The following is a 13528-nucleotide window of genomic DNA, read 5'->3' on the forward strand; positions in this document are numbered from 1 at the left end:
TTCTATCAACTTAGTACTTTATTTCCGGACTTTTTTCTGTGTGTCCTTACAGAAATCTTGTAAAACATTATATTTTCTGTCCTGATTTTCTCTTTTGATATTGTTTAAATTAATATTGGGATTATTCTAGTGTGAGAGTAGGTGTGCACATGAAATTCTAGTCCAAACTTTATCCACCAGATTTTCAAACACACTGGCACATCTCGTCTTTATTTTCTTGTCATCATCAAATGAACTGGATTTCCACTGGCTTACAAAATCATACTGGCATCACTTATAAAAAAATAAATACATACAACATACAAATGCCGACCAGTCCATATTATTCATTAGTCAAAATATTTTGGCCACAGAATAAAAATTTCAAAGGCAAACATTTTCAAAAATAAACCCTTTCCAATTTCAATGCTAAAGGATTGTCAATATATTCCGGAAATTTTATAGGATCTGTGGAGCTTGCAAAATCTATGGTTTACACAATCACACTTTTGTCTCTTGTTCCAGTTTCTAAAACCTTCCTTAACATTAAAGGAATTTTTCAACTCCAAATTCCCACGGAAAATCTGAGGCTTTGTACATAATCTCAGCGCCAGGCTGATTTTTCCCTCCAGGCCATAAATGGTTATAGGGCTGATAACAAATTATCTGTATAGTACTGTTAACAGGAACACTTGAGATGTACCAATGGCTCACTTTAAGAAGCCAGGTGATATGATACCATTATTGCATCATCATAGTTGGAACTTAGTTCTGGCAAAATATGTAATAGATTATATTACAAGATCATCCCTTTGTCATATATTACTCATCAGGGCCGTTTTCATTTATCACAATCCAAATGGTTGAACCGAATGGACCAGAGTTGTTTGTTTATAACAAGTAGAAGTATAGTAATCCAATGCTGTTTTCAGGTGAGCCTTGACAAACTTTTGCAGGTTGACCAGAATTTATACCTGAAAATGATGTGTTTGAAAACAGACGAACCGTTGTTCCGCATAAATGAACAGGCCCCAGGCCTTCAAGTTCATCCCTTGGACACACGACAGGAACATAAAGGGTATATCAAAAGTCATGAAATAACCTATAAATATTATTACCCCTGGAATTTCACAGGCCACATACATCAAATATATAACCACTAGATTTGCACAAGCCACACATGTGTACATATATATTTATAGTATGACACCCTTGCACCAGTCACATACATCACATGTATGTATATAGTCAGACTTTTTTGCACCAGTTGCATCAAAATAGTTATTTCATTACCACCGTAGACTTGCACAAGCCACATTTATCTCATGTATGTATTGTTAAATAATGACACCTAGATTTGCACCAGTCAAACATATATTGTTTATATATATATAGTTATCTAACGACTCCCAGACTTATACAAGCCACATTTAAATCATGTGTCCAGTCCTGTACAAAAAACAAACTAATCAGGTTTCTTTTCACAATAACTTAATTTCCTCTGGTAAAATATTTAATTTTGCTTTTTCGTTTTGTTTTAGGAAAATAACACATTAAAAACTTTATACAAATATGGTTGATAACAATCAACTGTTACCCTACTGTATGTCTGTAGTGTGTGGAGTATCTAGTTAAACTTAGGATTTTGATAAAAAAAACATTAATAAAATAAACAGAAATATCACATATAAATAAATATAATGGAATTAAAATAAATTGAATTTCATTCATGTGTAAAGGACTTATATAAATGTCTACTGTTAATTCCACCCTTCTCATGGCCACCCTTCTCATTGCCGCTCTCCTCATGGCCACCCTTCTCATTGCTACCATTCTAATAGAAGAACTAAAGAGGATTTCACATCACCTCATTTTAGCTGGCTCCAGGAGTCATTACAGGTTCTGTAACTCCATCACACTCTACAGCAACCATACAAACTTTGAGCAGACATTGCCAATGTTATTCTTACAAACAATAATCCAAGTGAATGGTTGAGTAGTCAAATAAGCAATGAGAAGGCTCATGTGCAAATTACTGGATAGAGATTTGGAAGTTAATAAAAAATTGACAGGACAAGATGGTTGATAAAAAGTATTAAACCCCACACAACCAAGGTTACTTGGACCATTGCATGTAACCACATGTTGATATCACATTGGTGGAAAATTCCTCTAAAAATCAACTATCTGGTAAACCAGAGAAAAAGGACAATCCTTTCCAGTACAATGTACATTCGAAAATTTACAATGCTGTGAAGTTTAAGCTTTAGTATTAAAACTTGGCTTAAAAGGCTTCTATTTTTAGAGTGTACACTGAACTAAAGGTGCATAATGTATATTCCAATTGGTATCAAATATGTGGATTCAAGATGGACATGTTCCGTAAAATCTAAAAGATATTTCATCCAATCTGACATCTGGTGATTACTGATCTGTTGTTAGTTTAAAATGAAGCTGTGTAAAATTTGATGATTTATAGTCATCTGTAGTGTTAATTTATTATTGCCTATCAAAGTGAAACAACTACACACAAGTCATTAAGTAATCTGACAAGTCAGCAATAACTGACGAATAATTAATCAAAATTATCTTTGACAACATGACATACACATCACTTCTACCTTGGCTTAAACATACCCCAACACCTTGCCAACGTAACCTGTCAACCCTAATTTGTTCTAACAAACACATCTGATAAAGCTGTAATTTGAGCAACAATCCAACTGCCATTTCAATTAAACACTGAGTAATGAAAAAAGTCTGTATAACCAGGGAGAAATCTTGCATGCATGGGACGTGGCATTCCATGGTCGTGCAAAGGTCAACTGCTGAAAATGTGGTAGATTAAAATGACCTGCTAGGTATGAACTGTCGGTCGGAGTCTACATCTTATACATGTAATTCCAGTGTCAACACTCTATGTCCCCATGAAGTACTGTCAAGAATTCCAACTATTGCACACTCTTTGATACGTAGCTTACATTCTCGCCGATTCCTTAAGTAGCTAACTTACTGTCAGATACACCAGGTTACACTCTCTCAGACAGTTATTCACATACACACCCCAACACCCATCCTAAGGAATGCAGCACTCTGTTGACTAGGAACCTCAAACACACTGTTGCTGTAAGTCTGTGATAAACTGGCTCAGTCTTGTGATTTGTGTTCTGTTTTCACACCGGATGGATTCTCCTGTGTAAACTTTTGTAGTCTGCGCTTTCTTACTTCATGCATCTCATCATTGTGTTCCTCTTCGTGGGGGTCTTCCCATGCTGGAATCGTCTCCTCCTTAGCTGGAGAGAAACCTGTTGCTCCCTCCAGACCTGAAAAATCTTGAAGTCAAAAACTAAATCATTATACTTTAGTAGATATGAAGAAAAAAAATGAACTGATATTTTACAAAATTTGATGCAGCCCAATCAAAATCGTTTTGAGAACTATAGAGAACTATTCAGCTGTCAAAACAGGATTGAGGCTTTTCTATCAATGAGAGTATTTTCTGCTTGAAAGTTGTTACACCTCTATTGTCTTGGCATCATTTATTTATATATTATAAGTTTTCCTGACAAGAAATTATCTGGTTTGGACATGCTAAATATAGTATCAACACCCTACAGGATTAAATAAGGCATAAATGGACTTACCAAGTTTTTGATCCTCTCTGTCTGTTTTATCTGTGGGTTGGAGGCCTGGCCCCTGTGTATTGGTATGTTGTGAAGAATTTTGGCTTGAATCAGCTTTCATTTCTTCTTTTTTATCCGATTTATTTTGGGATAATGGAAAACTAGCTGCACTGATTCCAGCTATCCTGTAAAAGAACCCAATCAGGTAATTTGGAAGAACCAAAACCATTTATGTTGCCAAAGATAAAGGATAAATAGTAACAAACAAAATGTTAAAGTCCCAAATTAGGAAATTCTATCAACAACAAAAATCAAAACATAACAATGCTGGAGAGATGTCAGTAGTCAAACCAAAGTTCTAAACAATATGTATAAACTCATCATTATAATACCGAACAAAAATCTCTCCGCAAATTTATATTAGGAAGAAGCAATAATTGATGTAAGAGATGCAGGTTTACAAACCAGGCTTGCAAACGAAGGGAGGCCACTCTTACCCTGTCTGTGTTGCCACAGTGTTATACTGGTTTATAAGAACCATAGCCCCATCCAGCAGGGCCTGTATGTCCTGTAACCACTGAAGCCTGGCCTCTACGTTTTCCCGTTCCTGGCCCTCCATTGCCCTCAGCTCCTCCGCAGACACACCAGCCAGATTTCTCGGGGGCCGTGGCATTGCTATGCAAACAAACATTAGGGATTTTGATACATACCGTAGATATCATTATTCCTACGCACCTTTACTAAAATGTACTAAATAATCTAAGCTTTCCATATTTGTTACAATTTTATCTTGAAATGAAAGCTAATTCAAACAAGGCAAAATCATATAAGCTGACTATGAAATAATATTGTTTCAAAACCCAAACAAAAATAATTCTACAACACAAATGCAAAACTTCTTTGCAGATGCAGGATTCTCAAATGTTTGAACTTCAAATCAATGCTACCAACAGACACTAAGGTCACTGGATTGAGAGCACAATCCTACCATAACTTCCATATGGCATCATGAATGGCAGCATGGGAGGAACTATGGGGGGCACTGTGGTGGTGCCAGTAGTCGTGGGTGTGGGCTGTGTGGACGTTGCCCCAACTGTCGATGTGCCTGCAGTACTTGATGGCATGGCTGTTGCCGAAGTTGTAGTTGAACTAGCACCAGACGTTCCTGGGGCAGCTGTCAACAAAACAATATTAATTTATTACCAACAAAAAGGGGGCAAAAAAGAAAACAATACACATAGGCAGATTCTTCAAGAGATTATCTCATTTTCATTTTAAACCTATTCTTTCTTTTTTCTATGCAAGTTCTGCCTTGAATGGTGAATCGAGCTAAAACATAACTTATGAACAGTAGGCAAAATATCTTCAAAATTTCTGTATAATTGCCTCAATGTATCCTAACAACGACAGTGATTAAGTTTTGCTTGCACTGTACTGTGGTCTTTACCCATGACAGACCTTAATTCATATTTACCGTATTTACCACAACCTCCAGTTCACTTTTATAATATACTGTATTTACCACGACCTCCAGTTCACTTTTATAATACACTGTATGTACCACAACCTCCAGTTCACTTTTATAATATACTGTATTTACCACAACCCTCAGTTAACTTTTACAATACACTGTATTTACCACAACCCTCAGTTCACTTTTATAATACAATGTATTTACCACGACATCCAGTTCACTGTTTTTACCACAACCCTCAGTTAACTTTTATAATACAGTTTTTACCACAACCTCCAGTTCACTTTTATAATACACTGTATTAACAACAACCTCCAGTTCACTTTTATAATAAATTGTATGTACCACAACCTCCAGTTCACTTTTATGATACACTGTATGAACCACAACCTCCATTTCACTTTTATGATACACTGTATGTACCACAACCTGCAGTTCACTTTTATAATCCACTGTATTACCACAACCTCCAGTTCACTTTTATAATACACTGTATTTACCACAATCTCCAGTTCACTTTTATAATACACTTTATTTACCACAACCTCCAGTTCACTTTTATAATACACTGTATTTACCACAACCTCCAGTTCACTTTTATAATATACTGTATTTACCACGACCTCCAGTTCACTGCTTTTACCACAACCCTCAGTTAAATTTTATAATACACTCTATTTACCACAACCCTCAGTTAACTTTTATAATACATTGTATTTACCACAACCCTCAGTTTACTTTTATAATATACTGTATTTACCACGACCTCCAGTTCACTGTTTTTACCACAACCCTCAGTTAACTTTTATAATACACTGTATTTACCACAACCTCCAGTTCACTTTTATAATACACTGTATTACCACAACCTCCAGCTCACTTTTATAATATACTGTATTTACCACAACCTCCATTTCACTTTTATGATACACTGTATGTACCACAACCTCCAGTTCACTTTTATAATACACTGTATTACCACATCCTCCAGCTCACTTTTATAATACACTGTATTTACTACAATATCCAGTCCACTTTTATAATACACTGTATTTACCACAAACCTCAGTTCACTTTTATAATACACTGTATTTACCACAACCCTCAGTTCACTTTTATAATACACTGTATTACCACAACCCTCAGTTCACTTTTATAATACTCTTACTAATTGCTGGTACTGTATGAAGGGAGCCATTGAATTTCTTTTAACAAAAAGGTTGAGGTGTTATTATTTTCAGATATTGATGTATCAGAATAACAGAAATATTTACCTTGTGGTTGCTGAGGCATGTTTGGCCACATTGGAGGCATACCTGGGAATCCCTGGAATACTGTTATTAATAGAAACAGAGAAAAGAATGATTGAAGAATCACTGCAATGTACACAGATGCACTACTGATTTATTGTTGTACTACTGATATACATGTATTGACTATTATCTCTGATCAAACTTTAGTTCATTAAATGTTTAATAGGGTGCAGCAGTCAAACAAACTTCATGTCTTACAGTTTTGTGGCATCTGTGGTACTTGGGGCTGTTGAGGCTGTGGCTGCTGCTGTTGCTGAGGTGGTTGTTGTGGTGCGGCCGCCTCTGCACGGGTCATCCTTAACACATCCATTCTGCATGTGGGACAGGTTTGTTGGCGTTGGAACCAAGATCGCAGACAGCTTGTATGGAAGATGTGGTTACAAGGGAGCTTCTTACAGGTAGCTAGCATGTCCTCACGACAGATGATACAAACATTGTCCCCAGCTTGCAGTTCCTCCGCTGTAGCGTCTGGGTACAGTGTGTTCATGTTCTGTATAGCACGACGAGACATGATCACATCGTGGAGAGCCTTCTTAAATCCTCTGCAATTAGAACAAAGAAATTTGTTATTGTTTGTAACCTCCTCCTTCAAAATATTGTCATGTTCCAGTACTGACATTCAATCTTAAAAAACATTTTCATTTAAATGCCATATATGTATTTAAATGACAAGCTTTTATTTTTATTTGTAAATAGCATATACATGGGAAAATCATGCAGCAGTCAATGTCACGACTTTTATCTTCCAAACTTTTTGTTAATCCATATGAATCATTATAAACAGATATCTGTAATTTTCAAAGTTGGATGACAGAAAACAAATGTCACAAAGACACAAAGCAATTTGAAAATACACAATGTATTAAGTATTAAGTTCAAACCCTCAATTTGAAGACAATACATAGGACAGATGGTAAATAAGTTACACTTACCTTAAAGACAAATACATAGGACGGATGGCAAACAATGGGAATGTATGCACCTTTATCATGATGGCCATAAACACTATGTATAACACAACCTTTATAAAACCTGCAACACAAATATATTAACACCTTAGAAATATTTTAATGGTATTATACTCTGACAACAAGTAAGATGTTATTTGTTTTATATGTATCAATTCTTTTTCACACAAATGTAATTGAATTTTTTTAATCAGTTTCAACTGTCTATACAGTTATAATAATACAGTGATCAACGTTGACAAGAATCCGATCCAACTTGGACCAAGAGCTTGGTAAAACATTTAACAGTGAGGATGAGCACTGTACTACCTCTGGGTCTGTGATACTGTATATAATGACTTACCTATAATGAGCTCTGTATACAGAAGGTACACAGCTTTGTTTTCCCAAGGATTTTCGTTTTGGAGGTCAATGGAGTGGAGTATATATTTCATCAAGGTCATCCATACCACTGTCAGTAGGACAGCATACTGAAAACACCATTTGCATAATTGAAATGTGTTTGTAAAATAGGATGTATCAAGTAATGGAAATAAGAATTTATTACACAATCTTTTAAGTTATAAACATCATGCAATCGGCTTGATTCTTTGACTCGTTTAATGTAATGAAGGGCTAGGTATTCTTGTGTGAAAATTTCTAGCAACAGTTTCATAATGTTGTATTAATTGATACTTTCAGAGGTAGTTCATATAATTTGAAAAATGCTGGATTTTTTTCATAAAATGTGCAGATATTTGATGATCTTTATCATTGTCAGTCTATTTACCCGATCATAACAAAATGCTGAATTTAGCATTTTACTTTTACAACTCAGAAAACTTTGTGGCTATGAACTCTGATATCTAGAAATTCTTGTTTATCTCAAAGTTGTGAACAAGGCTCAATCCCTGGAGGTACTAGACATTAGAATCAAAAGACATACCTCAAACCCAAAAACAAGCTGTACCGAGGCCCCTTTTGTGAGAGTGCTGTAGTAGGCATCATTGATGAAGTATAGGTCCAACATTCCCAGCAGGCCAAGCAGAGCTGGAGATATAAGCATCTGATGAGTTTCCCAATTATCAGAATATTGATTCAACTATGTCTCAGAATTCCTTATTGACCTCACCATTTAAAAATTATTAACATTGTTTAATTCTACAAGTCTGATGCTAATGGCTAGTATATTTTATGTATGGCTAATGAAACTTTTTCAAAATTTACTATGAAAATATAGGCCAAGCTTGTAGAATGTACTCTAGGACATATCATTTGGAATTTCCTTTCACTTATCATATTTATGGAAAGTTCAAAACTTTTTCGTTACTTGAAAAAATAAATGATATAATGAACTATTGCCTGAATTCAGTGCAAAGCAGTCTTTAAAACTGTCAGCTAATCAAATTTTACTTATTTTTGATTTGTTATGTTATAGAGTGATGCAATTATTGAATAACACAAAATACAGTGAACTTACACAACACACGAATATGAAATTTCACAGAAATCACTGGACTCCTCTCCATCTACAAAGGGAGGTAATCAGCTGTTACTATTTAAAATATATTGAAGTTTTAAAATGTAGCATGCATAGAAAACTGAGAGGGCTTAAAACGATAGCTAAACATTTGAATATTTTCAACACAATTTTGCATCATAATACCAATCAAAAAGATTGATCTTTATGGCTGTCATAGATCAGCTTAGACAGGTTTCACTGTGTATTATTGCATGTTACCTTCTTTATAATGGACAGCATTTTAAAATTATACTCTGAAAATGAAATTAAGTTCTTAAGTTGTTTGGAATTTTGGATTGGTACAGGCTAATTCAATTTCATTACATAAGTGGTCCAGACATGCTCTGCATTTGATAATATAACTACATTTTGTTGTATATATTAATACAGAAATGTCACATTTTGGGAGTAAAAGCAGTGTGTTGATAACAGGGCCACTAAAAAAAGAGAATGTTTGACTTACATAATCAACTCTGTCCTCTGCCAGCCAGTGGAAACACTTGAGAAACAACAAAAGGGTAAACAAGGCCACAAATCTTGGACTGAAATCATCTCGAAATACTGTGAAGGCCAGGCATGTCTCTGTCACTGCGTACCAAGATCGTTCAATCAAATGCTACAAATTAAAACTCACAAAAATGAATTTTAATACATATAATATTACAAATCAGACTTATCTTTAAGCTACATGTAAATAAAATATTTTAAGTTGTTTATTAAAAATATCTTCACATAATCATTCTTTGAATTGTTCTTACAGAATTCAGATTTCTTGCTTTTAAAGAGAGCATGAGGTGAATTTTGGTCAAAACCGAAATATTTTTGATAGAGCGATGACCAAGATTTTCTGTAACAAAGAATGATGACTTTGACCTCAACACCCCAAAACACAAACTTGTTCAAGGTATGATCAAGTCTTGTTTAAAGGCATTCTTGTATTTGACCAGTATTTTAGTGAAATGAAATTTACAGAAATAACATCTTTTTACAATTAGATGATGTCATATTAATAGCTGGGCGGTTTGCATAGATTCTTGAACGTCTCACCAACCCTAAACAAGCTGTAGTATTAGACATCCAAAATCTTAACCTCAGACAATTTCTTTTTCACATCTACACTTACAATAAATGTAGGTAGAGAGTTTTCATAAATCAGAAGCTGTTTACCTCCATTTCTGCAGCACGCAGCTGACCGAAGAAAATTTTCCTCATTAATTTTCCCATTAAAATGACTCCAACAAAAGCTTGTATATACAGCATCTGAAACAACAGTATAAAATTCTTCATCAATAATAATGTGCATCAGGCTATTAGCCAGCCACCCATCTGCCTGTCTTTTGGAATGGCAGTTTTCTTAAAAAGGCCCATTTAGACGGGCAACTTCTCACTATATATCCTTACTATTTTACTTAATTTTGAACAGGCAGTTTTGTCAAAATCGGATAAATATCAGCTTTTTGCACAGGTAGGTTTGAAATCCTGGCTAAAAGCCTGATGTGCATATGATGTATATTTATTTGTATATAAATGTAACTTAATCTTTTAAATGCAGAAATCATTTAGGCCCTTTAATTTTAATTATTTTATTATATGCTCATGTAAAGACACTTGCACAATGATTTTTTAGCTGTATTTCAAGTAAATACGTAATTCAAATACAAACTGGTCCTGAAGAAGTTTTCTTTTTATTTGATTCAGTGTATACATGAATACATACTTTACAGGTTGGGAAACAGCAACTCACTGGAGAAGATACATTAAAACTACAATGCACCCTCTCAAGTCATAGAGGAAACTTTTTGGCTTTCAACACCGACACATTTGTGAAAATGTAAGTCATGTACTTGTAGTGGAACAGAAGTGGGGCAAGCAACCAGGCAGCTCAACTAGTAAAGTGTACGTCTAGAGCTTGGAGTGGCGGATCCAGAGGGGTTTTTTGGGCTTCAGGAACCCCCCCAGTCTGAGAATTTTCTTTAAAAATCATGTATTTTCACCATTTTCCCCCACATGGAACCCCACCCCCCACCCCTGGAAATTTGGAAACCCTCCCAGATAGGTCTCTGGATCTGCCACTGGAGGGTCAGCGTTTTGACCGGTCTGGCAGTAGATATTTCTGCTCCAAAGGAGGCACGGTAGTCTAGTGGTAGGAAGCCAGGCTTGTGACTGAAGGGTTGTGTGTTCGAGTCACAGTACGGCACAGTGTTGTATCTTTGAACAAGATACTTTACTCTGCTTGTTCCAGTCTACTCAGCTGTAAATGAGTATGTGGTTGGGCAGTGCTAATATTGTTGAATGCTAGCTGCGAGAGCTGAAATGGCAGCACCAGCTGTATGCTCCCCAGGGAGTTGGGAAAGATGTTGGCAGGCTGCAAAGGCCCTATAACCACGGATAATTACTTGTGAAACTGCTTTGAGATGACCTACGAACTAGGTTGTAATAAAGCGGTATATAAGAACCACAAGTTGTTATCATTATTATTACAAAATTGGTGCCTGTAACCAACACTTGTTTCAAGTACTGAGTGAATTTTTGGCAAGGGGATACCCTAATCTGGGTTTTAAATATTGTTGTCTTTGAGGACATAGACTTTGTAAAAGGTGGGAGGACTGTAGCAGTGACCAGGTAGCTCTATTGGTACGGCATCCATCTAAAGTTTGGAGGGTGTCAGTTGGATTATTGTCTATATGATCTACATTTAGAAACAGACTGTATAAAATACTAATGCACTGTCTAGATATAGCTAGGTTGTTTACAATTTGATAACAAATACCACCTTCAAATAAGCACCTGTTTATCTTGTGATTTATTGCTATCTGATCATTGGGTCAGAAAAATACAAGTGAGTACATACCCTATGCATAATGTACATGTGCCGTGACTGCTTATTCGACTGCAATATGTAACGTCGTGCAGTATGGTTTTCCATATTGTGAACAAACTTTGATCATTATTTTATTTATTTTTGTAAAAATGTACGTAGGTAGATTAGAACGTACATATATCACTGATACAGTCATTTATCTTCTGACTTGGGTGAAGGAGTCCAATTTTGGCGAATACTCTTCAGAAGTTCAGTGCGAGGATGTTCCCAACCTGTTCTACACTACAGTTCTATGTCAAATTGTCGTGATCAAACATTCAAAATAAATTTAAATCATAACACATATATCCATATAATTATGTATAGTTTAGTTTGATACTAGATAATCTGTACTAGCCATAATATCAATACAAGCAACATCACACGTAATACGTGTACAAAACAGATTGACCATTTTGCATTTGTTTACAATTGTATCCATCGTCACTTACAGCCATACTCGGGTTAGACTTCGTAATATACACAACCGAAGGGTAGAACTGCTTCTTTTGATAATATGCATTTCCAACGACAATTGACGTCAGGACAAAGCTAACCCCTGTTAACAACACCGCCTTCATCTTGAGACTTTTGGTTGCAACTGTAAGGCCTTCGTTCTAAGATGGCGGCACTTCCGATGTGGCAGACGACTTAAAATAGTAACGGCATCTAAAAATAGCATTTTTCATGTGTCTCCCTTTCATTGGATTTTGTAAGTACCGTGTGGATACCACGGTGTTTTTTTTTAGTGTAGCACGGTTCCCGGATACAGGTTATAAATCGGATAAAAGTTGAACAGTAATTCAAAGGCACTTAAGAGTTATGATAATAGAAAACAACCAGAAAATACAGTTTAAAAAAAGGAAAAACTCAACCGGTCCGGCCAGAGAAGTCTGGTCCGGCGGAACCTGACAAGCATGTCATAAAACATATCAACGTCAGGTTTTGCCGACAATTTTACGGATTTTTATTTGTTACATGGGCCGAACCACAGTGACCCGATAATTTGTTACAACTGTATTTGGACTTAAACAAAGGTGTTCAAGGTGTTCAGAGTAATTTACATGCCATCCCAGTGATGTTAAATGCCACCCCAATGATAATCATAACTCCGAGATCTAGCCGCGTTCTTTAACGGCACCACAACTGAAATGCATTTTTTTTGAGAAAGGAAGTCATATTAGCAATCTGATTAAAATCATATCCTACGTCCTAACGTGATACGTAGAGAACGTAGGATATGATTTTAATCAGATTGTCATATTAGTCACTTTCTAATGAAATATTTTACATTAGAAAATATGAGCATCAACAAACAAAACTAGTTATCTTAACTCCGCTTTTTGAAAAATAACTACGTCCTATATCTATATTTCCCCAAACCACGGAATTAGATTAGTTATCTAGGTCCGTGCCCAAACTTAGAGTCTAGCCGTTATGAACCACTTCGCTGTTTAATTCGAGTACAAATTCACAGCTTTTTATGAATGCTTGTTGTCTTAATTAGTAACAACCATAATATACTTTCATATTAGGCTTTTATTTCACATACATTACATAATTCAGTATTCCGTTATTATCCATAATAACCATAAGTTGTCTCACTTACTGAATATTGTATTTTCAATCATTCTGATAGAACCTGTCTGAACAACAAAACTAGTTTTGGTACCGTGACATGGACCGGTATTTTATGGATGGTGGGACAAACATGAACAAATGTTATTTCAAAATCATAAAGGCATTCTACGACGTTGAGTTCAATTTTATGTATATAATTGTTAATATTAAGACGTAGGAAATACCTTTT

The 13528-nt window shown here is 35.5% G+C and overlaps 1 protein-coding gene across 1 annotated transcript; it reads right to left on the reverse strand.

Moving 5' to 3' along the window:
* Positions 1-12360, reverse strand: LOC110457024 (E3 ubiquitin-protein ligase synoviolin B-like). Its single transcript, XM_021508107.1, has 13 exons — positions 12171-12360; positions 10026-10118; positions 9322-9474; positions 8817-8865; positions 8283-8386; positions 7701-7827; positions 7322-7421; positions 6588-6931; positions 6351-6410; positions 4591-4776; positions 4100-4277; positions 3624-3787; positions 1-3311 (listed from the first exon to the last, which is right to left on the reverse strand). Exons 1-13 carry the CDS (start codon positions 12297-12299, stop codon positions 3127-3129), a joined length of 1872 nt encoding a protein of 623 aa, XP_021363782.1. The 5' UTR covers positions 12300-12360; the 3' UTR covers positions 1-3126.
* Between the last annotated feature and the right edge of the window lie 1168 nt (positions 12361-13528).

The sequence above is a fragment of the Mizuhopecten yessoensis genome, unplaced genomic scaffold, assembly GCF_002113885.1.
Source record: "Mizuhopecten yessoensis strain PY_sf001 unplaced genomic scaffold, ASM211388v2 scaffold8995, whole genome shotgun sequence".
Taxonomy (NCBI): Eukaryota; Metazoa; Mollusca; class Bivalvia; order Pectinida; family Pectinidae; genus Mizuhopecten; species Mizuhopecten yessoensis.